General features: G+C 51.5%; 2 protein-coding genes across 5 annotated transcripts in view; both read right to left on the bottom strand.

Annotated features, from left to right (window-relative positions):
• Positions 1 to 98, bottom strand: part of ADGRB2 (adhesion G protein-coupled receptor B2) — an 82,478-nt gene extending 82,380 nt beyond the window's left edge. Inside the window, exon 1 of the mRNA XM_082777636.1 lies at positions 43 to 98. The gene's annotated coding sequence lies outside the window, so the exon portion shown is untranslated. The remainder of the gene's footprint in view (positions 1 to 42) is intronic.
• Positions 99 to 6,486: 6,388 nt separating this feature from the next.
• Positions 6,487 to 27,243, bottom strand: PTP4A2 (protein tyrosine phosphatase 4A2). 4 transcript variants are annotated; one of them, XM_082777777.1, is made up of 6 exons: positions 27,171 to 27,243; positions 16,443 to 17,101; positions 14,756 to 14,848; positions 10,221 to 10,351; positions 8,047 to 8,121; positions 6,487 to 6,922 (listed from the first exon to the last, which is right to left on the bottom strand). In XM_082777777.1, the coding sequence occupies exons 2-6, from the start codon at positions 16,536 to 16,538 to the stop codon at positions 6,814 to 6,816; spliced, it is 504 nt and encodes a 167-aa protein (XP_082633903.1). In that variant the 5' UTR covers positions 16,539 to 17,101; positions 27,171 to 27,243; the 3' UTR covers positions 6,487 to 6,813. The 4 variants fall into 4 exon arrangements, with proteins under 4 accessions (XP_082633903.1, XP_082633902.1, XP_082633901.1 ...); XM_082777776.1 differs by lacking the exon at positions 27,171 to 27,243 and adding an exon at positions 25,998 to 26,156; XM_082777775.1 differs by lacking the exon at positions 27,171 to 27,243 and adding an exon at positions 24,672 to 24,896.
• Positions 27,244 to 27,335: the final 92 nt, after the last annotated feature.

The raw sequence follows: 27,335 nt of genomic DNA, 5'->3' as shown, positions 1-27,335 counted from the left end.
GGCTTGGCAGAACGCAAACAGGAAAGCCGGGTGATAAATTACCTTTGCAGACACGAAGGATTCACCTGGGACAGGGCTATTACCTAGTAACCAGGAAGCAACCGCGGGTTATCAGCGTCACATCAGCTTTGTGAGCGCAGCTTTCACCTCCGCTGAGAGCGTGGGGGAGCCACCAGCGCTCTCGGTGCTCCCAAAGCAGCTCCGGTGGCCTCAGCCGTGGGGCGATGTCAGAGCGGTGGCAGCAGCAGCAGCGGCAGCTTTCTGAGCCTTGGCAGCTATCTGCAGCCCTCCTAGGGTGTTTAAATTTACTGTCATCATTAAGGACAAAGACAGGGATGTCACACGCGAGGCATCCTGTAATGGATTTAACGCGGGCTGGAGAGGAGTTAACTGAAATGCAGAGCATCCGTCTTGCTTTAAGTAATTATCCTTGCAGGAGGAATACTGCTACCAAAAGCAGGTCTGCTGTAATTTCTGACACCTTCCTCCTGACCCCTCTCCTATTTAGAATTTCTGGCTAGTTTTACAGAAAGGAAGGCAAGACTGGCTCATTAGCAAAGGTACAAAGAATAACTAGGGTAGGTTGGGATGGAGTCCACACGGTAATCAAAACACGGCTTTGTAGTTAGCACCGAATTCCCGCTGTCTCAATTACGTTTGTGGAGCCTACCCCGTGCTGCACGCAGCTCTGCTGTGGGGAGACTTCTCTTTGTGCCTTATTGGCTGCGCGGAGTGGTACTGTGAAAGCAGTTTCCTTGACAACATTTTTTTTTTTTTAATGGAATCTTTTTTTTTTTCCCCTTGCCCCTCTCCACGGCCGCAAGATCAGGCCCGACTTTGAATCCCGGCTGCGGAGACACCGCGAATACGAATGAGTGCCCCACAACAAGGGACACCCCAAAAGCCTGCCCCTGAGCCGAGGCCCCCGTCCCGAGCAGCACAACCAGATAAGGGTGGTGAAAGCTGAAATAGTTGCAAAGAGCCACAGTGATTATCACAAAGTTGGGCATTTTGTAGCTTTTTCCTGCGGATCTGACACCATTTTGCTACCGTTCGTCTTGTTTTCAGGGTAGAGGGGAGAGATCTGTCCTGCAAGCACCAGGCCGAGCTGCTCCAACGCAGCAGGTACCCCGCGTACAACACACCCCAGCTGCTCCTCCAGGGCACCAGCCCCCGAGCCCGATCTGCATTTCATCCCCCCTGCTCCTGATCCGACAGCAGGAGCCCCGCTGCGTGCCTCACAGCCCCCAGGCAACAAAAAAAGCATGGATCAGAAGCAGCGACAGGTCTCCCAGCAAAGCAGATGCTCCCCTCCCTGCCAAACGCTGAGTGGTGGGGCTGAAGCTTTCTGCAGGAACAGAAAGCCCCAAAACCTGCAGGCAGCGGGGCCGAGCAGCTCGGGGAACCACAAGTCAACAACCTGCTGCACCTGCACGCACGTTTCCCTCCAGCCCGATGGGTTCTGCCGTCCTTTCCTCCAGGGAAATCTCTTACTTCAGTCCTAACGCTGTTTATATTCCACGGAGGAACGTCCTCTCCCTTTTAGTGCTTAAAATTGAAATTTGGAATCGAAACGGCAGTAAATCACCAACAAAGCAGCACGAGGCTGGGGCTGCATGCAGAATCGGCTGCGGCAGAAGGCACCCCGAAGCACCGAGTGCAGCGGGTTGGAATAACCAGCTCAGCAAGACCGTGCCACCCAGCAAGCTAATGATCCCGCAGCCCTTCGGATAACAAGGGCAACACGAAACAGAAACAAAACAGTAGCCCAGGAAGGTCAGCAGCTCTGCACGCACGGCCTTGCCAAAGATAACGCGAGGGCTTGCTGAATATGATTTCAGCCAGGGGATCGTGCTGTGCTCTCCATTCTCTGCTAAACACTGCAGATGGAAGTAGCTCCAGCTCCCCTGCCTTGCCGGGGGCAGGGGGCCTTTCACAACATCGCATCCTCCAGCTCCCTGCGTGCGCATCCCCTCAGGGTGCTTGTCAGGGAGAGAATCCCTTCAATAAAGGACTCGGGTCATCAGCATTCAGCCAGCCTTCCCACCCTGCTTCCCACCAGAGTGGCTTCAGGAACCACAGAAAAAACGTCCTGGACCAGATTCATCCCCTCCGTTGACTCCTCGTGCAGCCCTAGAGGAGCCGTGTTATCACTCAGTGCGTTTGGTTTCCCTCACAGGACAGAGAAGAAGCAATCCCTTACCTGTTTCCTCTTCCCCCATGAGCTCTTCTAATTCATCCGCAGGCTTGGATCGGGGATTTTCCTCCGGTGTTGACTCTCGGTGTCCCTCGTTTGTCTCCATCTACAGAGTTAAGCCCTGTAAGAAAGGGCACAGACAGAGGCACCTCAAACTCTAGCTATCCTGCCAGCAGCCACTGCCAAAACAAAGCTTCTCTAGCAGCCTCTAAATCTCCCCCATGGCCGTTTCCTCAGGAGGCGAGCTCCTTGCCAGTCACAGAGCGCTCAGATGCTCAAGTTACCTGGGAGCACACCCCTGAAACGAGGCTTGGACAAAAAGTGCCCGAGCCCAGAAGTGGAGCTCCTCTGCTGGGTGGCCTGGAGGCAGCTTTCAGCATCTGCACCAACACCCTGGGGTCAGGTAATGAGCAATTTTGTGAGACGGCCTCGTCCCCGGTGTGTGCTCTGCTGCCCAGCAGCAGGAGCAGGACCTGGACCAGGTACAAGGCATGAAGAGCCATTAAGGGTCACTCGCATCACTTCACTGGGGACAGTGATTTCATTCTGACCAGGCAGGCATTGAGAACAAGGAAGGTCCTCGGCCTTAGCTCCTCTGGGGTGGGTTTTTTGTTTGTTTTCAAACTAGGGATACGAATATTTAACACAGGACTGCCATGGAAAACAGTGTCTGTATTGGACAGTCGAAAATGAAAGGTGTTCCAGCTACACCTGTTAAAGCATCATTTCGTCCCTTTGGGGCAATCCACTCACCAGAGCCCAGCACCACACTACTGAGCTCAGCTGCAAATATCTCTGTGCTCCAAGTGCCTCAGCTCCAGCAGCCTCCCTGGCTTTGTTAGGGAGCATCACAACCCAAAGCCATTGCTGCCACCACCTCTAGCAGCTACAGGAACGTTGTCTTCTAGCGGTGCCACTGCCCCTCTACAGCAGCAGCAGGTCTGACAGCACCCTTGGCACACTCCAAGATCTGTTTTACTCACAAAGCTGTTCTCTCCCCCAAGGAACACGGACCTAACTGCTCTCCTGAGATCCACAGAATGGATTTGCAAGTGGTAAGACTAAGGGAAATGATTCATAACTTCAGTTAAAAGCATTGTGCTTCTGTAATAGCGTGTAACCATGACTCCTGCAGTTTCTTGACCAACACAGATACCTCACTCTGCTCATTCTTAGTTGCCCCAGAAGCACCATCTGAAGTCATATAAACACCCACGTGATGCAGTTACCCCCAGTTAGAGGAAGTATTAGTATCTGAGGTTGCCTAGATGTGAGCGAAAAGAGCTACCAAGAGAAATAAGTAACTCATACAGGAATAGCTCAGTTCCAGTGAAGCATGGAATTTCTTTTCCTACTGACTAGCCTTAGGTTAAACACGCTGTTTTACTTCTGTGCACAGTAAGCAAAAGGGTAAAAAACCTTCAACCAAGAACTTGGCGTTAAGAAACAAGACAAAGCTACACAAAGACATCCTCACAGAAAGAGGAGATGAAAGCTGGCAGTCACTGCTTTCAGCCTCATGGCCAAAGTGGTTTATTATCTCACTGCCAACAGGGACCAAAAATTTGTTCTAGTACACTAGTGGGAAAATCTGATAAATATTAGAAACACGATGCCAATTCGCAAGTAACATTACTCCTTTCATGGCAGCAAAGCAAAGCTGATCAGATTGTTATCTGTGCAGCCCAGAAAATAGCACCTTAGTGTCACTTCAATAAATTATGCACATCAGCTCGGTGGCGTTCCACTACCAACGAGGGGAACTGACTGGGATCCAGGACTCCAGAAACTCGCTCATTGTTACCCCAGAACAATAACCCAATTCAAACCCTGCCAGGTGACACGGTGTCTAGTCTTGTCCAGGGCACAACAGTACGATTTGCAACAAATCTCTGCCTGTTCTCAGAAACACTAGCAGGAATTATTACATATATATATAAAAATATTTTTTTAAAGGTACATTTACACGTTCTCATGGTTTTACACAGGTAACTTGAAAGAAAGTGGTTGTCTGCAGCATTGCTCTGTTCTCAGAAGTGGACCAGTGTTTCCCAGTAGTTACGGAGCCACCGACCAGTTCAGACCACGCAGCACTGAATGACGCCTAGGGATACACGGGGCACGGACAAGCTTGTCCAAAGGCCCTTACAGATGAGACCAAAGCAAAACATTTAGCATTAATGACCTGCAATAAATTCATTAAGAGCCAGAGGGAAGAGACATTTTACTGCAAGAACTTTATTGCACTACGTTCAAGTGCTGAACCAAATATCGTGCCTACTGGACATTGGTCACAATTACGTTCCCCCGCTTGTGTCTACGCTGCATGACAGCCTGCACTTTTCAGTATTTTTCCTCAATTAAGGCTGCAGAGTCACGGTATATAATTAGTACATTATAAATCAGAGTAAAACTAGGGGGAAGAATGCAAAGTTATACATACAGCATGTAAAATATATATATATTTTTTTAATTGATCTTCAGAAGGGCTTGGGGTTTTTGTTTTGAATCCAGCTCCACACCTTCCCCTCCAATCAAACTTCTGTCAAATCAGCTTAGTCTACCAGTACTTCATTTTACTAAGAACACCCATTTTAATTTGCAGAAACAGTTAGAGCATTAGCTTCTAGTTTGCGAGGGGAAGGTAAAAGCCAGAATTAGATACTTCCAGCGTCATCTACCTTCCCCGTGGACTCAAACATTACCAGATACGTTATTTCCCTAATGTAGGCATTGACATCACAAACACTTTCTCGTCTCTTATCTATTAAAGGAATCAGAAACGTTACACATCTTAACAGGAGGAAGGAACTTAGTACAACAATACAGCTTGAGTCAGGTGCAGACTGAGTGGTGTGGAGAGCAGTTTTCTAGCCACGGACCTCAGAAGAGGTCTGTCGGCACATCTGTAAAACGAGGGGCTTGATGAGTACCATTATTCTTTGCTTAAATTTATAAAATCTCTCCCAGGAATAGAATTGTAGAAGCCCATTACTTGTTTTCTGAAAGGGTTTTTGCAGTTAAGCTGCGAATTAAAAACAGAAGTCTAGAACAGGAAGAAATCCCGTGAAGGCAGTTCGTTTAGCCAGCAGCTGAGGTATTGGTAAAAGATGGGTACCAGTCCACACCTTCTAGAGGCACAGACAAAAAGCCTTTGGTGCTCCACTGCAAAGTGTCACAGGAGAGGGTGGTATGACCCTAACCCTGTACTCAAAGCCTTTCGTTGCTGGATATTGCAATGTCAACTCGAAAGCATGAGGTCGCTACTGGGGCAGGGCACGAATTAAGGTCTGTTTGGTAGAACTAGCCTGGCTGAAACTGCTTCGGAGAGGCTGTAAAACAACTTGCCTTGATTAATTCAGACATCATCACTGGCCTTACAGAGAACATGGTGCCAAGTCCACACTCCAAAATCAGCGTGTTTACGGTCTGCCAATGGTAAATGCATGATAGGCATGTTGGTGTGTAACTAGAGATTCTCCCTCCAAAAGAGCCTAATAAAAAAATAACAAGGCAATCAGTGGTTAAACTGAACTGTACATGAGGGCTAGTCTGGGAAAAGACCCACACTAGGCATTTCTTTGTGGACAGCATTTCTGTGTGCATACTATCTTTACACCTCATATACAATGCAAACAAGACCCTCCCCCCAAATCCTGATTTACTGTGTTCAGAAAGGCAGAGAATCTGGACAGCAGCAAAAAGCCTTTTCTTCTTCCTTATGACAGGTAAGTTGATCTCAGTTCCTTGTCTGACTGGCCCCTTGCTCACCTAGGACACTTTTGAACGTCAGTCTTCTGCCAGGATAGATTTTCTATCTAACAACAGAAAGACAATTAACATTTCAGCCAGATTCTTTGGAGAAATAAGATTTAGACATACACACAAAATCACACGCACGTGCACACACACAAACACGCGCACAGAGTTAAAACCGCTGTCTCCCACCAATCTGAAAAGGCCTTTAGGAGATTCACCAGAGATATCAGACAACGAGTCTTCTGTTAAAGCCCACCAGGAAGTTTCTCACACCTGCAGAGTCTGAACACCATGTAGACATACAGCACAAACATCACCAAATCTCTAGAACGCCCAGGCTGGGCTTAAGGCTGTCAGACTGCTCCTGTACAGAAACAGAGGCTTCTCCTCGTGTCTGTCTGCCAGCTCTCAGCAAGGTTTAAAAAAAAGGCAACTCTATTTAAAAGAGTCCTATTGGAATTAATGCATCAGGCCCTAATTGCGGGGTACTTTCCTCAAATCAAGAAAATAGTTTCTGCACAAGCCAATGCTCTGCTGGTTTTCCTTAGACATAAAATTTACTTTATTTCTTTTCTTAAAAAGTTAAAAATACAGAAGGTTCAGAAACTGATTTTCTTTTCTCCTTGCAGATGTTCAAACTGCAGCTTAAGGAGAAAACAATCCTTCACTGAAATGTTTCTCTTAATTTTTTTTTTTTATTTTTATTTTTTTCCAATCATCACCACCATTAGGACAGAGGTTGAGGAGCACTGACTCCACCACTAATTTGATGACGTAGTTTGATTCCAGATTCACATTTCCAGGTGCCAAGAGTCCAGAAAACAGCCATGCTAACTTCTGCCTTCGTCTGAGATTTTCTATTGAACACAGCAGTGACCGTTGGCATCTCTGAAGCGTAATCGCATCTTAGGTCGGTATTTCTCAAGGTAAAGCAGCTGTTTGGAATTGAAAGCTCCCCTCCTTTTCCTAAAACAAACAGAATGAAGGCTAATATCAATGGAAAACGTACTGCTTCGATCACCATATATATTCTAATGTAGATTAGTCCCCATTCCAAAGCTTTTCTGTATCCATAAAACAACATTTTGGCATCCATTGACACTTTGAGGAAAGAAATTAGAGCAGCACATGCAGCTCGTTATCTACGTGCCAATATTGAAATCAAAATCCCATTAGCAAATTTCAGCATCTTTTCTTGGATTGGGAGAGTTTATTTCCAGCACCAGCAGCAGTCACTGAACAGCACAAGGTCACCCTTTCCTCGCAGACGCATGTGCTACTTGTATTAGCTAAGTAAGACCATGACAGTCAGTTAGAACTATATAAGAGGTGCTCAAAAAAGAACTTCTCAATGTGAAAGGTACTGTAGCTAGGAACATAAAAAGCAATTTAAAAAAAGGAAAAGTTCAGAAAAATCTGTTGACATCAATATAGTTTACAAAGATAACTGGAGACCCTGGGAATCCATAAAAGGATGAATTGCTTTTTTGACAAAGCTCATTCAACATCAATCTTACCTGCTGGGCTTCATTTCAAGATCTGATGTTATTGCTAAACCAACAGGGCTCTGCGTTCTCATCCTTTACCAGTTTTGCTATTTTCCAGACAAGGTGGCTGCTGACATTTCCTGAGTGGATAACGCACTCATGCGCAACGTCTGTAGGAGTGCTGATGCTCACCTACTTGCTGGAGAAATGGAGCTGCTTGGGGGTCCAAACTCACTGGATTTATTATTTTTTTCAGTGAGGAGCAATTAGTCCATGTCCAACTCCAGCCACAATTTTTACAGCCCTAGCCTAGGCTGCCTCCCCCTCCAAGTCCATAAGCTTTGGGTCTTAGTCCAATGGCTTAATACATAAGCCCGGATTTAAAAAAAAAGGAGGAGGGATATCATTTTTTAATCCTCATCTTGACGCAGAGAAAAAGGGCACAAGCCTCCAGCATTAACATCAAAGTCATGTTCCATATTGTCAGGATATAACAACTAGAAAACAAGTGAAAAAAATCTAACAAACCTTTATGGAGATGCATGCTGTTCAAATACAACATAAAGCGAGAATTTATTTCGAGAACGAGGAAGCTTAACTTACTGCCTTATAAACTGAACTGCATCTTCGTACTTCATTCCACATTCAATGAGAGCAAGTGCAACCAGGACAGGAGCCCTAAAGGAAAAATCAATATTTAAGGAAGATCTGGAGAAACAATAGATTGAATCCTTCAAAATGCATCAAATTAATCTATAAACAAACAGCTTAAGTATTTCCTCTTTAAATGTTATCTACAGAAAGCTATTTGCCTGCTGAGTATCTCATGTAAAATTTCTTTTAGCAGGCAGCTCTGTTTCCAGTGGACACACACAAACACACACACACACACAAATAGCGTTCCTCAGTGTTTGGTGGTATGGAGCAACAGCTCGAGATGGTTATGCTTTGATGGTACTTTCTCATCTCACTATAACCTAATTTTCTACTTTGGTAAAAGAAATCCCTAACATCACCTGGCTGTATTTTGCTTCTTATACTAGGTTTAGCTGTACCTGAGAGAGATCTACGATGCACTGAACAGCTGACTTTTACAGATAAAACTTATTTATTACATGCTGCTCTTGGAACTGGGCATTCCAGCAGCGATGAAGTACAGCTTTCTGCTTTGGGGTCCTCATTTACGAGATGAGTTAACAGCACAGAGCTGGCTTTGGAAACAAGCTGAGATCACAGCACACATCGGCTTTCTCCTGGATTGGCGTTCACCCTGCTGAACACGTAGAGTTGCAACAGGCACCTCTGGTGGCACAGCAATAAGGGATTAAACAGGTGCTAGCAGTTGGACAACTTGTACTCATAGCTAAACAAAAATACAGCGCAGGAGAAACAGCTCGCTATCGCTGCCACCTGCATAAAAAGAAGAATTCACTTTCCAAGGGGAACAATCTGAAATCTCAGTTGCTTTGAAGAAAAAAAAAAAAACAAAAACAAAAACTGTTTACTATAGCTGAGTTTTAATGCCCTGCTACAGGCACGGTTTGCCAGATTAAAGCTAAATCTGTAAAGCTCTTCCTTTTCCCCTCTGCCACAAACGGTCTGAGAGCAACAGCAGAAAGGTAATTGTGTAAGGAGCAGATACAGCACACGAGGCTGCAATATATACACAGGATGGGAAGCTTCTGGTACAGTTTGGCCTGGCATTATGCAAAAAAAAGGCAGTTTAATATCACTTGTTACACGTGGCCACCTTCCTAAAGACGTTCCTCAGCTAAAAATAGAGCAGAAATGGACAAAGAAATCATGTTAATTGCCTTGGGTTTTACCTGGCTGGCTCTCGTCTCTTTAAATATTGGCCATTTCTCTCCGTATCTCTTCATTTCCCCAATCTCTTCCTCTCCAGAGGAGAAAATTTAAGAACTTGAAGCACTCCAACTCTGTTCGTACTTGACTTTCTTTAATCCACCTTTCTTGCCTACTCATTCAGATCCTTAAATATTAACAGTCCCATGGCTATTGTAAGAATACTAACGGTTAGGCTCCATTTTGTCCTAGTTTTAGGACAAACAACACTCAGGGATTACACTTGGGAATACGAAGGTTGCATTTAGCTTTCTGAGCAGCACTTTTTATTTCACCTTGAAAGGAAGTTCTTCCCACAGAAAGAAGTTACATTACAAGTAGTGAGAAGGAGAGAAATACACGTCAGCATGCGAGCAAGAAATAAAAGCCTAACCCTTCTCTAACACTGAGGTGAAGCCACTTTAGAGTAAGAAAGTCAATAGTTGAACCAGTTTTTCTAAATGCTTTTTTTTTTTTTTGTATTTACCACGTGCTTAATACTGTAGAGTTGGAAACAGGAGGAAATTTTAAAAATCTGTACAGCCTTAGAAATTGTACTCTGTGTGTATATTGCATTTGTCAAAAAAAAGTGTAAGAGACCTAGCAGAAGAGACCTCGTTTCAGCAGAAAAACAAACACTTCCAAACTAGTAACGCCTCTAATTGCCTGTGCATCGTCCGTGATTGAGAGAAGTGTTCTGAACAATCACTCCACATTTTTCCTCTGACACTAGATCAGGCGTATGACATTACTGAAGATTTTTAAGCTGCAATAAATCTCTTTTGCTTAACGACACAATCGTGATGATGGTGCTTTAAAGCACTACGTGGGACAAAACACGGATATTGGCATTTACCTAACACCTTCTGCGAGCTACCTCCCAAATGCATCGACTAAGCGAGCCCAGCAGAAAGCCCCGGAGGCAGAGCACTAACCTGCCCAACCCTGCAACACAGTGAACAGCGACACAGCATCCAGGCTCTTCGCGGAATTTGGTTTTCAACAGGTTTAGCCAGTCGTCAACTATCTGATTCGGGGGTGGCGCTCCATCATCAAACGGCCAGTCCTTCGAAGGAAAAAAGACAGCAGCTCTAGATAGGTGTTCCTGAAGCACATGCACACAATCACAAATTTAATCTGTAGGCAACAGCACGGTAACCATAACCAGAAGAAGGAAAATATTCTGTAAATATTCGTGTTTTGTGGGTATTTTTCTAGGTAGAAGCTTGCAAGTCAATATCATAATGCAACACTAAATTTTTAACAACCATTGCATTAGGCTTTTCAATAACATTTAAGTAGAACTTGACAATAACTTCCTTGTAGAATAGGTTTTTTTAATAGCTGCCTTGGAAATCTCATTTTACTAAAAAGTGTAAAAATCAATGGATATTTCAAATAAGTATTTGACAGAGGAGCACTGTAAACTTCTGCCTGTGATTGTGTCAACCTTTTAAAATACTATTTGTACTGCAGAGATGGTACTCCACAGCAATTTAAATTAAACAGCCTGCACAGCTGTCAGCGCACCCAGTGAGCAAGACTTACTGTTACCTGGCTATTCGCAAGCCAGAAAAAAAAAATAAATCATATTTAAAAGCAAAAAAAGAGTGCTTCGACAATGGCAAAGTCAACAAAGCAGCATTTAAAGCTTCATTCCTGTCTATAAAAGGGGTTGCCGATATTTAAGCTATCCAGGCCACCTTTAATGTCATCAGAATGGCTGGAAACCAAAATTACACGTGAGAAGCTTCCCATTTTCTCGAGGTCACGGCTCCCTCCTGGAACCCGCGCTGGGAGGGGTACTACACGTCCTGCATTTCGAGCACAAACAGCACATTTCACAACCTCAGGCACGGGCAGTGCAAGGGGAAAGTCCTACTTTGGGGTTATTTAGCACTTTTCATTAGCAGAGTGCAATGCGATTTCACAAAAGAGACTGATAACCAGCGTTTGGTGTTCTTCAAAAACCTCACAAAATGGGAGAGAAACTGCTTGGAAAGGAGCCCTCCTTTCCTCCTTTTCCTTCACTGGCTGGATCTGAGTTTTTCCAAGCAGTATCTTGAGAACAGGTTAATGTCAAGCAATATTCTCTGAACCCTGCAAGAACATGGGAAAGCTGAACGAGCACAAGGGAAGGCTTAAAAAACGCCAGGCTTTTCCCCGGCAATGCACTTACTGCTGCCCCGCTACTTCCTGACCAGCAAGAAGAGCTGAGCACGGAGCATCTCAGCCCTCCAGACTGCAACCATTAAAAAGCTGCGAGGTGCAAACCTGTCAGAACTGCAAAACCAAAACCTTCACGTTAATGAAATCCTTTTACATCTGATTAATTCGGAAAGACAAAGTCTGGAAGCGTGCAGCACTCCTTTTTAAAGGAAGGAGGAAACTAAAAATACCTGGGACAACACGGCAAGCTGCAAGGCCATACAACAACATCATAAAGTAAATCTTGTTCTTTCCAATAAAAGGCTTTTACAAGATTTTCCACTCAATCACACTCTGCTAGCAGTATTATTTCAGGCCCTGTGTCATGCGCTGTCCCAGGGAGAAACGCCTGGGCAGTCGAGAGAAGAGGCTTTACCCGCTGCAAGATGCTTTCTGCTGAACCCGACCTGCAGAGAGCAGGATTTACATTTCAATTCTGCGCCCTACTTTTGGGTTAGGTTAAAATCCCTTCCTGCAGACCACACGCAGCATGTGATTGCATTACTTTTGTTTGCGTGCCAGTCCTCACGTCCGCACGAGGCATGTGCTGCTGTGAGTTAATTAATGACCACCCTCGTTTCTTGGGAGAGCATCACCTCCCAGTCCTGGTACACCACTGGCATGACAGCAGCGCTGACGGGATGCTGCTCAGAGCAGGGAACGAGAGTAATTCTGGACCAGAAGAGTAATAGCAACCAAGTTTTGCAGGTCTGTGTGTTCTTCCTCCCTTAATTACGAGTTCTGCCAGCAACAGCTCCGAGCACCTGTCAGACAGCACTGGGAACCAGTTGCTGGGCTCCCCGAGCAAAGCAGCCATTAACAAACAGGATGATGCACCAACAGACACCGCAGCGCTGCTGTGTCACCCTGCAGGAGCTGGGAAGGACGATGGGCAGTGACAGCAGCTCCCATTTACCCTTTAACTGGAGCAGCTTTGCTCAGCAGCGCAGCGCTGGGTTTGTCAGCCAGCAGCGTCCGCGGGACCGACAGCGCAGAGTGGGGCTGAGCCAGGGCAGCACCAGGGCTGTGAAGCCACCAAGGTCCCTCTCTTCAAAGCCCAGGTGCAGGAGAATTGCTGGCACCTGCACAGGATGAGACCACGGCCACCAGCGTGGGGCTGTCCCTCCTTCAGCACCAGGGCTGTGGCGGGGCAGAGGCAGCAGCGAAGCCACCGCTCTACCGGGCGCTCCCGACAGCACGGAGCAGAAAGAAATCCACAAAAACGCGTCTTAGATCCTCACCACGAACAAAACTACTGCAGCCCTCCTTGACTGCTAGTCAGTGCAAAAAAAAAATAGCAGGAAAAACACTTTTTTTGATGTACCATTTTTACACCACAAGGCCTCGCACACGAGCGTAGCTGTAAGAAGAGCGCAGAAAGCCCCCGAGCCGACCTCCATCCCTGCCCTGCCCGGCTCCTGGCCTTAATCTCTGTTGACAAACAGCCCCGCAGTAGTACTACGCCAGGCAGGGAGCAGCTCGCTCTCCCGTTTCTCACTCTGCCATCTGCCAAGGCATCTCTCTGCCACGCTGTGCCCCGCGTGCCGGCGCACGGCACCGCAGCAGGGGAGCGGGCTGTGCTCAAACACCCTCGTTTTCTGGGGTCTCGCCACGCTTCTGGCCCCGACGGTTTTAAAACAGACACCAAGCCCCGTCAGGCTGCGTTTTTAATCTTTGTTATTTTTACAGGCAAGTGTTAGTTTTAAATAAAGGGGGGATTTTTTTCAGCCAGCTGGGAGCTCGCCGCTTCTGAGCAGCGACAGGGATCAGTTTGGAAAGAACACTATTAACGGGAAGGAAAAGCTACAGTTGTGTCATCACTGGTTACCTGATCCCACACAGCCAAACAGCTGCGATACAGCCAGTTATGAAGGCAAGATCACGACTGGCATCATCAGGATCAGCGATGCCATCCTGGTGGAGCTGGACACAGGGAGACTGCCCTTCAGTCTCCAAGGAGGAACTCAGGTCCCTGCTCTGCCACGGGACCTGATATCCCCTAAATCCCGGCTTAAAGCAGGGTTCCGAGGGCTTACACACCACAGGTTCGTCCTTCCAGTCTCTGCAAAGCTTCCAGGTCTCACAGCTAGAGGATTTGCAGGGTGCCTAAGCCCAAGAGAGCTCCAGAAGGAACAAAAATGCTGTTCCAGCGTGCAGCTGGGGGCCTGGCAGCCCCGCAGTGCCTGAGTTTTCCAGCAGCACGGAGGCACACGTGGCTGCCTGGAAGCGGAGTGAATGCTTCCCAGGGCCAGGAGCCAAGAAACCTGCCTGACCTGCACGTGGAATTTCACAGACACGCCAGAGTAGGAGCTTTTCTCCTAACGGAAAGCTCAGGGTTTTCCTCCGGCTGAGCCTTTATAAAAACAAAACCCAACAGCCACCACCGGCACACAACCAGCGGCACCAACGGAAGGGGACGACCTGCAAGGAGGAGGCGAGATGCAATTCCTGGCCTCACAGCAGGGTGTTACTCACCCCAGTAAAATCAACTGATTGTATCTAACACACTGCAATAATTCACAAGGATTGCCTGGAAAAATACTGCCCGCAAGGTTAATTCGAACACACCCCTACTAAAAAATAAATAAAAATCACACACCTACTAGAAAATAAATAAAATAATAATAATAAATGCTCAGAACAGCCTGCAGTAGCAGCCAATAGAGGCAGTAGCTGTGCAAGAGGATTTCCTTCCATCTGCCTGGCAGGGAAGCACCAGCGCTGTGCTCCCAGCCACAGTTTCCCTGGAAGGGCCCACAGAAACCTGGGTCCTACCCAAAAGCAGCAGCCCACCAGCGTGGCACTGGGGGCTCAGCATGCAGCAGCTTCTGAGCGTGAGAGAAGGGAGCTTTATCTTCATCCTGAGAAGGGCATCTGTAAATGGAAAGCCAACAAGTGCTCCGTGGAAAAGACTGAGCAGGTTGTGTGAAACACGAGGCTGAACAGAACAAAGTCCGGGGATTTCTCTTTGCATCAGTACCAACCTAGTCACTAAAATGCATCCTGAGTATCTCAACCAATCCAGAAACCCAGGAGCAGACATTTCTATCCCAACTAAAGCACCTGGGCTGCAGAAATTCATCAGCAGGTACATTTCACAGAAGCACAGTGAATTTCTCAAGACCAGCTTTGGCTGATGCAGGGGAGCACACAGCTTTTGACCATTCTGAAGCAGTCACAAGCTCTTCCCAAAGCACGAAGCTGTCCCCAGCTCTCGAGGACAAGCAGTTCTCACGTATAGACAGTGGTAAAGACAACTCACTAGAACCTGGATTCCTTCTTTTTCGATAGGAGCTTGATCGTAAGTGGCATCACAAACTCGCACCAAGGTTGTCACTCCGTACTTCTTCAGCTCCTTTAGGAAGAAAGGACACACGTGAGCACACCGCCAGGAGGAGAAACTCAAAAACTTCCTCATCAGCTGCAAAAGTAAAGATTTTACACCACACCAGAGGTACTACCTGCACGGTTCCCAGGTGACTGCACGAGGAAGGAGCCAGCTGTGAAAGGAGCGTTTATGACCTGCGCTAGGATAAGGGCTACAAGTGACAGGAATAAACATAAAACTCCTCTGAATTATTCCTCCCTGGGGAAACGCCAGGGTGGAAAAAAATGCATATGTAAGAGCAAAGTTAGAATAGCTGCTTCTCCTCTCCACGCAGCTTCTTTTTGTCTTTAAATAGCAGCCTGGAACTGGTCGCTGCAGCCAGTGTTGACATTTTGAGGCAGGGAGGAACAGAACACACACCACCATACTCCAGCTTCCTTGTAATGCACTATAAGTAGCACATTGTGCTAGATAAATAATCAGAAGATCAAACAAAAAGCTGTTCCAGTTCACTTTGAAGGTTGATACAGCGAGCAGAATTTCCTCTCGTGTTTGGGCTGAGTCAATATGACTTTTAACAATTAGCAGAATCTGTTCCAGACTCGAGCCTCCTAATAAAGGAAGACAATCCACAGGCTGAAAAAACAGAGACTAAAAAATGTGGCTTTGTGAACAAATTAACCACTAATGCATGAGCGGACTCGGGGTGAAGAGCAGGCTGCTAAGTGATGGAAGTCTGCTGCAGTCAGCCAGCAGTATCAGATGACAGGATCTCCTGGGAATGAAAAGGGCCTACGTAGGCAAGATAAAAGTCCTCTGGATACAAAGGGCACAAAGATACAGCGGGTTTGGAGCAAGCTGGAGCACAGAAATACACTGCACTACTATTTTGGTAGCAGATACTCTGTGTGTGTGTAGTAGGTGAAACTATTTGTCACTTTCTCAGGTCAAATTATTAAGTTTTGCTGTATTTAAGGCCTTATTGTGTCAGTCATGCTCTGTTTCACTGTCCATCTTAACAGAGTCTTCCCACAGTCCGAGCCAGGCAGCTGTCAGGTGCTTCAGGTGCCAGCATTTATCCCTGGAGAAGGACAGCTCTGGGATCAGCGGGGCAGTCTGAGAAAACATCCTCAGAACTAAACATCAGCGTAAGCGCTGCGCTTAACCCTGCCTTACAGAAGTTCAGAAATCAGTCACAATTCCATTAATTGCTACTTTAAAAGCCAGAAGATGAGCAACGTATCAGAAGCACCGTATTATTTAGTGAAAAATTCTATTTAGAGCACAGAACATGCAGTCCTTCAGAAGCCAGGACAAAAACAATGGCAAGGGTGCGGGGCTGTGCTCTGAAATGGGAGCTCACCCAGCCCCTCTTACTTAAAGAAGTGCAAGATTTGGAAGAAAAGTAATCAGCGAATTCTCTTCTCATGCTGTCAAGAGAATGTAAACAACGTATTTAAGAAATATTAAAGAAAAAAAATGCCTTGATTTGAGTAGCACGTAACACAGTCACAGCTTTGTGAACCACAGGTGTGAATAATTCTACAGAAACGATGAGCACACAAGGAAAACGGAAGGAAAGGAAAGAAAAGAAGGATGGCATCTGATCTGCCTGCCTTACCTCGATGAACTTGCTGAGGGTTGCGTTGGTTGGGTTGTGAGTGATCAGGAAACGCATGTTCTCGTAGGTGATTTCCACGGGGGCTGGACGGTTCATAATGGCAAACAAAACGCGTGAGGGGCAAAAAAAAAAAAATAAATCAATAACCTTGGAAACGTTTCACAGCAGAAAACATTAAAAAGACCACTAAAATGGCTGGGATTGATCAGAGCTTGCTTCGACGTGTTTGTTCCTTAGAGACTTCGCTTCTAGGAAAGCAGGTTTGCTTCAGAATCCACTCGAATTCAGCTTCGGCCTCAGCTGCTGCAGGTGGTATCCTTCAGACTCCACGAATTCTGACTACATGCAAGACTAGGCAGCCTGTTCTACATTTAGGCACTGGTGAGGCAAAAAAGTAAGGGCAGGTTTTCTCTCCACTTTGTTTTCTTGACGCTTAGTTTTGCTAGAGTCAGTAAGAGGAATATGCTTCCAATGGGCAGAAGATATCCCATATATTTGTGTTCGCTGTGTCCGGAATCTTCAAGGCAAAGTACTTATGGCACGTGAAACCCCCCGCTCTCGGCTCACTTGTCAGCCAGGATGCTGTGCTGGGCCTGGCAGAAGTCTGCCCTCACGCTCAGAATCGCCATAAATGTGCGCCGTATATTCCAACAGAACACCTGCAAGGAGAAGAAAACAGCACGTGAGAGGAGCTCTTGCTTCTGGCTCCAACTATTAACGAGCCTGAAGCTCTGAACCATCAGTAGCGGTGTGAGCTGCTGAAATTAGTCAACACCAACTCAATCATTTCTTTTAGAGCGGCACAAAGCAGCTTCCCTTTCCTCCCATTGAAATTCCGACCACCTGAGATTTGAGGCTGCACGAAGAGCCCCAAAATGAGGAGCAGTTCAGGAGAAGCCCCTGCAGCTGCTGCTTGTAAACGTTTGAGAGGAACCAGCAGGGTAATAAACACAAATAAACTGCACCATTGATTCAAGCTCCTGCCATTCAGGACGATTTATGACACCAGGCATGACTAAAACTGCCCAGAACAACACGCTGCCGGTGACTAACACCCCAACAAGCGAGGTCATAAAGAGCAGGAGGTAAACAGGATGCTAATTCCACCAAAATTAACATCTTTTTAAGTCAGAGCGAGCAGAATAATGGAAAACCACCAACTCCCAAACCCAACAGAAACAAGTGCTCACCCCGAAGCCCATCAGGACAGGCGGAAAGCGGAGGCAGGGCTGGACCCACTCCTAGATTAACGAACCACTTGCTAATTAAAGCTCTCTGTTTGATGAGAGAGGACTGCCTGCGTTTCCAGGTGGGACACGGCTGGGTCCAGCACACCAACCTGAAGTTGTTGCCTCCCGGCGCTGCAGGCTGTGCCCACAACGCGACAGCTTCGTGCTCTCAACAGCAGGAGCACTACGAGCAGGAACAGGAGGGAATTTCAACTGCTGGTAGCACAGGAGCACCACCAGCACTGTGCCACCGAGCTGCCAGCAGCAGCAGGGAGGAATCCTGCAGGAATTGGTCATTTCCAAAGCAAGCCCGGGGCGTTAAAGCTCCCAGTCCCAGCAGAGGATTCCCACTCGCAGCTGGTGCAGCAACAGCAAGAGCTGATGGGCCTGCTGAGAGAGGACGGAGCTCACCTGAACTAACCCTGCAGGGGACATTTAAGGCTGAAAAACTCGGTAAGCAACACGGCTCCTGCTGCTGCAGGTGAAACAAGGTTTGCTCAGCTGTTTTTAAGCGATGTGCTCAAAGCTGAGCTTGTCAGGAAGATGCTGGTGAAGCTTTCTGAGGCCGTGCCAGGCTGAGATTTCGCTCAGACGACACCGCTCCGTCCCTCACCTCCTGCTGGCTCGCAGGATGAGCCCTCTTGGGCCTGGGGAAATTCCCCAGCAAGCAGAAGGAGGCCAGCGATGTGTCACGTCTGCAAGGGAGTTGGAAGGCAACGAGCTTTGTTAGAGCTTTGTTACCTCCTCGTGGGTACAGAGCGACTTCAGACGCACCAGATTTCATCTGCAGAGGAAGGAAGCAGCTTTGCTGTGCAGGGAAACTGCACCAAAGGGTGAGATCTGTTTTGGAATCGTGTATTGCCAGAGCAGACCCCTAAACTGAAAGGAATAAGGTGCGTAAAAAGCAGAAAGCCAAAGACCCGCCGCAGACACTTTGCGTTTCTGAAGAAGTTTTAAAGCAGCTGAGTAAAATCCAAACCAGCCCAGAAGTCACAAAACCTGCAACTTGAGCAAAGTTTGCCTCGAAAGGGCAGAGTGAATGCAATTAGGGAAACACACGCCTGGAAATTCACACCCCGAACCCGTGGTGCGCTCAACGTTTTAATGAGACCCTCGCTTTAAAAGAGTCAAATTAAGTAGTACAAAAATACCTTTTTCACTGACACGAAGTCAAAAATCACCCAAAGAACAGCAATTATTTCCTTCAAGAACAGCTCTCAACGCCAAAAAAACACATTAATTAGATTGCCAGAGGCAAGAACAAAGATGTTTCCAATAACCTCCCCCAACCTGAAAGCAGCTCTCGCCAAGTGACTCGAATACAGATTTCGGAAGGGGATCCTGGAACATTTTATCAGCACCATGGTGAACAGAAGCCCCACGGTTACAGCAGCCACACGTGTCCAACACCTGTAAAACTACGCAGGAAAATGTTTTTTTCTCATAGAAATACCTGGATGGGGTTTTCCACCCTATTTAAACACAGGCTCAAGCCACCTGACGCACCCTGAAGGCTTACACTAGAGGAACGGTCCCCAAACCAAGTTTTTAGGACCTAAAAAAGGTGATTTGAACCAAAAGCAGTCATCAGCACATCTTGGGGTAGGAGATCAGAGCTGGGAGCCGAGTACCAGCAGCTTACAGCATTTCAGAGCACGCCGTCCCGGGGGGGAGAGCGATCGTGCCGTATTTAAACAAATCCTTTACACATTTTTCCTCTTCAGCAGCAATAACGGGGTTGGAGGAGCCTCCTCCAGCGCTACCCGAGCCGTGAGCCGCATCAAATCAGGTCATTACCGCTACGCTTCCCCTCCCTCCAGCGGATCAGAGGGAATTTCAGCCCAATTACTTGAAAGATGGTTTTTAAGAACTATTTACCGAGCCATTAAGGCAGGAGGCGGGCAGGGGACAGGTTCCAGAGCACGGAGCGTGGCTCAGGGCAGCACCGGCTCGAGCCCCGCGCCTGCTCCTGCCTGACCTTGACCACGCTGCTTCCAGGAGCTTGACTCATCTGCCGAGCAGGAACGCCAGCACCTTACCTTCCCCGGAGGCGTATTACTAGAGCGTTTAATTACCTAATAGCTCAGGAGTGATTAAAAACGTAAGGCGCCGTATTTAAGCCTGAAAAACGATTTCCAGAAGGGTAAGAAGTTTATGTAGCGCTCAATCCTGTTTTAAAGCAGCCCTTCCGCCCCTCACCTCAACTGCAACGCCACTTAGCTCGAGTTTAGTGAGCAACCAGGCCTCTGGTTAGGAGCAAGAGGGGAAAAACCCCGTTGTGGGAAACTTCTCAGCTCCCCAGGTGAGCGCTTGGTGACGCAGGGAGGGAGAAACGTCCAAGTCTGCACCTCGAAACCCCAGGGGAGCTGCGCGCTACCCGGGCGATGACGACCCACAGCAAGGGTGGCTGCACAGCAGAAAGCAAGAAATGGCTTTTCAGCTAATTAGCCCTATTCCTAGGCTTGGAAAATGAGGTGGAGCAGGGCTGGGCTGAGGGAGGGAGCAGCCACCTCACACATCCACACCGTGAATGGGGCGCGAGAGCTCCCTGGGGAACCAGAGAGGGGAGCGGGGCAGCAGCAACAGCGATTCCTGCAGCTGAGAGGAGCTGGCAATGCCTGGCAGTTAGTTCCCCACGTCGTTTGACTTAATTAGCAAGGAATAATCATCAATCAAGACGCCTGTCTCCCCAGCCATGCTCAGTGGGCCGTGACAGTCCGTGACAGGACTCACTTAGGCTCCACCACGAGCTCGCGGCCCTACCTGCAGGAACGCCTGGTGGAGCCTAATGGGGCCAAGCTGAGAAGAAAGTCCCCAAATCCTACAAATCTGCCTAACGTGTAAGCGAGGGGCAGGCCTATTAATCACCAGTTTGTTTATTTGGGCTCGCCAGCTAACTCAGAGAGAGGAGCTGAACGAATTCCTGACTTGACAGAAATCTCAGAGGGTGCCCCAAGGAGCAAACCGCCCGGCTACAGCACCCAGCAGCGCCTTGACTCCTGAATCGGATGCTTCAGCGGGGCTCTTCCCTTCTGAACTGCAGCTCTGCAAGCTTGGGGACACGGATCTGATGAAAAAAAAGTATTAAAAGGGACAAGGGAGCTCCCAGTCCCACCGCCTCCCAAGCGCACGGCCAGGAGCGCTTCCCGAGCCGCACGGCGACAGCTCAACCGCCTGCAACAGCTGCAGCCTGCCCGGATTGCAAAACACAGATACCTCTGGAAAGGTCACCCGGCTCACCTTTCCAAACAACCAGAGCACAGGATGCGGAGCAAAGCCCGCTAATTTGTGAGGAGAATACTTCGGGGTGTGGAGAGCGCTATTCTGAAAGCGCCCGCGCTCGCTCTGCCCCGCGAGCGGGAATTCACATTCGGTGCTAAGGACCTTAGGTAACTGCTGATTTATTTTTTTTCTTTTTCCTTTTCCTCTTCAAGAAAACCTCATTCCTGTGGTTTGTGCTCGCACATGTGAAACCAGCCCCACGCTGCACTGCCGGTGCAAAACCTGACGGTGAAAATTTCCACCCTGCGAGCGCACCGCAGCCCTGCTTTTCCTGACGTTGGCGGTGCGCTCGGTATTTATTTCACTTCCTCTTCCTGCATCGCTCCTCTGAACGACCTGCGGCGTGCCAATTCTCCACATGAAGCGTCCTGAAGACCCAGCCCTGCAGGAGGGGCTTCAGCGAGGCCCCCAGAAGCAGCCGGCCCCAGCACGGCACAAACCCACGCCGCTGAGAACCGAGATGGCCTCTTCCGAAGCACCAACCCCCCTAGCATACAGAGAAAAACTCCGGAGCCAGCATTCTTGGAAAAAAGCTCTTGAACACGCTCCGAAGGAAGCCTGCTCGGGACGACACGTGCCCAGAGAGGGGTGAGGTCAGAATCTTACTGTTCCACCCTATCCACCCCCGCGGCGGAGCTCCCTCCCCGCGCGCTGACAAGTTCTGCCGGTGACTCATGCGTTTCCTTTTGCACTGCCCCCGTCGCTCCATCCCAGGCCGTAAAACCAACAGCAGCAGATACAAATCTGCCTCTGCAAGATATTAAAAAAAAGTCCAGATTATAAAAAAAAAAAATTAAAAAAAAAATCTTCATTTGGAAGTGACGCGCCGGGAAGCGATACGGCTCTCAGATGTGACCCAGCAAAAGCACCAAAACTCGAGCACCGCACACAAAAACGTTTCTCCCTCAGTCTGGGTGAGGTCAAACCCGTCTCCAACGCGGGCATCAGCACGTGGGGAAGCCCATCCTGGAGAGCTCGGAGGTGAAATGCTCAGCCGTAGCCCCCGAGCCCTTCGGACAGGGCTGGCAGCGTGCCTTACGCTGCAGTTTTCCTGTCCGGTGAGCCAGAACCTGCTTCGCCGCTTAAAGGGCTGCTCTGACATCTGGGAGTTTGCTGAATGCTTTCCCCACCCACCACCTAGTTCAAAAAAAAATCCTTCAGAAGACACATTTGAATATTACTGGCATACCCAGAAAGTCTGAAGTTACCAGAAGCGTTTGAAGTTTAAACCAAAAGGGCCCCCCAAGACAGAGGGATCCGAGCTCACCGCTCTCCTCCTCACACCAAAAAAGCGCATTTAACTCAGAAAAATCTAAGTCAAAAGTAACTTTTAGTCAATGCTTTGTGGTTACGGGACTCTAAACTAGTTTCTAAAGCTCAGCAGGGTGAGCTGAGCTGCAGCAACTGCTGGCTTCTGGAAATACATCGCCCGGTCGCCGGCCTCCCCGGCAGTTCGGAGGAAATATTCTCACACTGAGGAGCAAGTATCTAAAGGAAAAAAAAACCATTAACAAGTCAAGCCGGACTTGAAAGCGATTTCCAACCGCACAGCAACAGGGCTATTATCCTGCGGAGCTCCAAAGCCAAATTACTTGCACCTTACTCAGCTCCCTTTGAATTTGCCATCTACCTCGGCTGGAAAAAGGACTTGGTGGGGAGCCGGCTCCTGGGCCACGCTCCCGCGGCGGTTAAAGTCAGCCTGGAACTGAAGCTCGCTGATAAATGTCACCGCACGGCCACAACGTCACAATTGTTCAACTCCAGGGTGCATTATTTCGAGCAGAGCCGGGCTCCTGGTGCAGATCGCCGGGAAGAATTTAACTCGTTGGCAAGGGGGAACAAAGACACCGACACAGCGCGCTGAGCAGAGGCAGCAGCCGGCCCCTCGAGGTTAGAAGAGAAGGGATCGAGAGATTTAGGGCTCCTCTCACCCTTTACTCAGAGCTGTTTGAAACCCCAACCCTTCAGCAGGAACCCACGCTGCCAGACCAGGCCGAGCACAACCAGCACCGCGCAGATGCCTCTGCATCACCAAAGCTCTCCAAAAACCCCCCAGCACCCCCCACAGCACCTCCAAAGCGCCCCCGCTCGCCCTGCAGCCCCCCAGGAGCCGTGTTTGCAGCTGGGGGCTCCCCTCCTCGAAGCGAGGATGGAAACGTGCCCTCACAGGAGGCCGGTGCAGCCCGGCTCTGGCAGGACGAGGCAGTGGAGGCCGTTCCCCGGCGCGGGGCAAAGTCCTGGGGCAGGAGCGATGCAGCCGGCTGCGGCCACGGCTCAGCCCCGTGCCAAGGGGCAGAGGCAGAAGCCGCCGTTTCCGGGGGCTGTGGGCACCCAAATGCCAAGCAGCCCCCAAAATCAGCCCTGGGCACCCCCCCCACCCCATCTTGCTCCAGCTCCCAGCAGCTGAGCTCGCGAACTCCGGGTGTTTGGAGGCGCTGAGTCATAAGAAGAGAGAGTTTTTAGGCTGCTGCTGGCGGTGGGTTTAGCTTTTTGCTTTTTTTTTTTTTTTCTCTCCTTTTAAACACCAACTGCAGCTCTGAGTCAGAACCCGACTGCTCCGCTCGGGGAGCGCCGTGACAGCCAACGTGCTGCCTCGCGCCGACGGCCACCAGCACGCGGCTGCCCCGCCACGAAAACCCCAACCCCGACCCCACGGCACCGGGAGCCTTCCCACGAGGGCGCAGGGGCTGCTGTGACACCCCCCGGACCTGCAGCCCCCCCCCCCCTTGGGGCAAACCCCGGCCGTTCCCAGCCTCAGCCCTTCGCTCCTGGCCCCCTCGGCCCCCTCTCTCCAGCTCCACACCGCTGCCCCCGCTGCAGCCCCAGGAAAAGCCCCGCATCCTGGCCCCTCTCCCTTCCCAGCTCCACCTCCGGCTGGAGGAGCCCCCCCCGAGCCCCCCAGCTCCCAGGGAAGCCCCCTCCCCTTCGCAGGCCGCCCCCAGGGCAGACACGAGGCAGGCTCCCCACCGCCTCCTCTCCAACTCCTTTCCCACCACCAAGCCCCCCCCTCACCTCTAAGACCTCCAAGTGCCCCCCCGTGCCCGGTACAAGCCCCCATGCACCCCCCGACCCCCTCCCCACCTCCCCCCTCGCTGCAGGCCCAGAGGCAGCAAGCTGCCCCCCCAAACACCCCAACAAATGTAGGCAGGAGGCACAGCCACTGCCCCAAACCGCCCCATGGAGCCCCTCACCCCCACCCCACAGGCGAGGGGAGCCCCCCCCGGTCCCGTAACCGCCGCCATCCCCAAGAACCAGCCCTGGAGGGGGTGGGGGGTGACCAGGGAGCCCCCAAACCGCCCCCATCCCGCAGCTGAGGGTTGACCCCCAGCCCCTACCCCCACCAAACCCCTAAGATTGAGGACCCCAAACCCACCTCCTCACGAGGGGAGGGGGGCGAGAAAAACCCCACGGATCCCCCCAAATCCAGAACCCCCCCACAGGGGGGCACCGGGCACCCCCTTCCCAGCAGAGCCCCCTCGCACCCCAACGACCCCCTCCAGGCCCCAGAGGGGCGCCGGGACCCCCCCCAAGCCCCAAAAAACCCCCAGGACCCCCCCTGAGGCCCGGGACCCCCCCAAAAACCCAAGAAAGGCCTCGAAGCCCCCCCCCCAACCCCCCCCCCAGGCCCAGGCCCGCCCCGGGGCGGGGGCTGCGGGGCCTCCCCCGGCCCCTCCTCACCCGGTGCCCCCCCCCCCCAAGCACCGCGGGGCCCCCTCACCGTGGGCATTGAGCGGGCGGCCTTCTGCCGAGCGGGGCCGGCGCCTCCCACGCAGCGGGGCCGGGAGGGGGGCGGGAAGGGGCGCGGCGGGAGGGGAGGGAGGGGAAGGGGAAGAAGGGGAAGGGGAAGGAGGCGGCGGGGACCGGGAACCGGGAGCCGGGGCTGGGTGGGGGCCGCCGGGGCCCGGCCGCTGCTGGAGGGAGCCCGGAGCCCGCGCGCTGCTGCTGGAGGACAGGCCGCGCCCCCCCACGCCGCGTGGTACGGTCCAGCCTCCTCCTCCTTCTCCCCCCCTCTCAACGCCCTGTGGTACGGTCCGCCCGCCCCGGCTCTGCCCGCTGGGAGAGACCATCTATAACCAGCGCGGGGGGGTTCCGGGAATAAGGGGGTGAGGAGAGCAGCGCGGGGAGGAGGTGCCGGGCCCCGCCGCCGTTCACCGGGATGGAGGCGCGGAGCCAAGCGCGGGGCCTCCTCCGGGCTACAGGGAGCCGCTGCCGCCCTCCCGCCGCCATCACCGCGCTGCTGTCCCCCCCTCTCCTCCGCGCGGTGGTACGGCCCGCCCCGCCCCTCTAAGCGCCGGCCCGGCCCTTCCAAGGCAGCGCTGGGGGGGGGAGCGCTGGGTCCCGCCCCTCCCCCCCGCCACACTTGGAGTCGCCCTCCGGCCCCACGTGCGCGCCGGCCCTTCCACGCCAGCACCTCCCCCCCCCGCGCGGGGAGGGGTTGGTACGGCCCGCTCCCCCCCTCCACCCCCCCGCCCGGTGGTTCGGCCCGCCCCGCCGTTCCCACGCCTTCCGCCTGGCGGGCGCGGCCGCTCCCATTGAGAAAAAAAGGGGCAAGGGGGGAAAAAAGCCCGAAACCGCCTCAAAACGCAGAGCGGCCGGCACGGGAGCGTGGGGCGGGGGGGAGAAGGGGACTCGGAGCTCCTCGGCTCGGCCACGTGGCGCTCGGGGGCTAAAGAAAGCGACCTGGGCTGCGGTACCGGGCTACAACCGGGCCGTACCGGGCTGTACCGGGCTGTACCGGCCCCCAGGCGGCCCCACCGGGCACGGCGCGGCTCCGTGCCCCCGGTTCCAGCCCCCTCCTCCCACCCGGCCCCGTTGCCCGTTGAGTGCAGCCCGGTGGAACCCAGGCGGAGCCGCCCCCGGGAGCGGCACGACCCCGCTGGGCTCGCCCCGGCGCCGTTCGGTTCCTCTGCCGCCCCCCCGGGTGGAGCCGCCGCCGGGCCGGGCCCCGCTAGAGGGCAGCCGGACACCGCTCCGGGCTCCCGGGGGGGAAAAGCGCTCGGCCCCGGGGGGGGCTGTGCTCGCCCGTTAACACCGCGAGGAGTACCTTCATCGGGAGCCGCAGCCTGCCGCCGCCTTCCCTGCCTGCCCAGCCCAAATTACCGGAGCTGAGCCCGGGGGCAGGGCGGGCGGGCCGTCCCCACCGGCATCGCCGCCGCTCCGGCCGAGGGAGGGGGCAGGAACAAGGCAGCCTCTGTGTCCTCCGCGCCCGCAGGAAGCCCTCGGCGGGGCCCCTCGGGCCGGCGGGGCCGCTGACGCACTCCCATTTGCATAGCGCCCGGTGCCCCGGCCCACCGGGCCCCTTCACAACAAAGGCGCTGCCCGGCCGGCTCCTGCCTCTCGCCCTGCCCCGTCCCGGAGGGCACCGCGTCCATTTTAACACCCCAGGACTCTTTTTTTCAGTGGTTGCTGGAGGTTCTGGCTGAGCTCAGGGCTGTGCTGCTCGCTCTGGGGGCTCCACAAGGTTGTAACAGACACACCTCAGCCCCTCTGCACCCCAGCAGATCAGGCTGAGGACAAATGAAGTAGCTCAATTTACAGATGGGGAACTGACCAGTTAAGTGTCCAGTTCCACTCAAGAAGCCTGGAAGAAGTTGGAAACTGGTTCCAGATATCCAAACTTCCATACCTGGACCCCATCGGGCAACCTTCCTCTAGAAATTAAACTCTAGAAGAGCCGCACGCATCTCTTTTGGCTGAAATTTTTGGGAGGGATGAGTCCAGATCAAATGGCTGATGGCAGCCGTCCCTCACAGCAGCACAAGCACAGCAGAGGGGCTGGCTGCAGCAAGGGGAGAGTTGTGTGTGCTCAGCACGAGGCAGCAGGTGGAAACCCTGGGGCAAGGACAGCGTTTCCAAGAGCAGAGCTAGCACCGCCTTGCTCCAGGAAGGCGCCACGGCATTTACAAGTAATGCAGCTGTAAGGACAGGACAGGCAAGGAAAGCGAATCTCAGTGAAACATATCCAAAAATTACACTGAAGATATAAAACCAGGGTGGAAGAAGAGAGAGCATGCGAGCAAGGAAGGCCCTGACAGGGGAGGCACACATTAGGCACACATATCAGGGAGCCATGCAACACCAGGAGCTCCCTTCGAGGCAAGGCTTTACAGGCACCAAAGCGCCCAAGCACTGATGCTGAGTGATGGCTGTGCACAGGTTCAGCTTAGAACCAGCACCCTTGGGGAGGGGGCAGCACGGGGCCCAGGCTTGCCGTTACCTGCTGCCGACGGAGGCCGTTTGTCCACGCACATCGACTCCAGCCCCACACAAGCGGCTGCTGCAAACTGGGCCCTGTGACGAGACACGGAAAGACCAGATGAGATTCGTGTCCTTAACGGGATGAAAGATGTGTGGTTCTACCAGCTGTAAAGGCCATCTCTTT

This window comes from Aythya marila (genome assembly GCF_965140915.1).
Source record: "Aythya marila genome assembly, chromosome: 22".
NCBI classification, from domain to species: Eukaryota; Metazoa; Chordata; class Aves; order Anseriformes; family Anatidae; genus Aythya; species Aythya marila.
Note: the sequence above shows the minus strand (reverse complement) of the source record. Positions and strands in the feature narration are given on the sequence as shown.

Bases quoted from the DNA above. Each gene is read 5' to 3' on its own strand.
- PTP4A2 (XM_082777778.1), bottom strand. From the start codon at position 16,617: ATGTTTTCTGCTGTGAAACGTTTCCAAG. The intron at 10,352-14,755 runs GTGAGTTGTCTT...TTTCCTTCGAAG, and splicing joins AAGAAGGAATCCAGGTTCTA to GACTGGCCGTTTGATGATGG. The intron at 6,923-8,046 runs GTAAGTTAAGCT...TGTTTGTTTTAG, and splicing joins GCAGTTCAGTTTATAAGGCA to GAAAAGGAGGGGAGCTTTCA.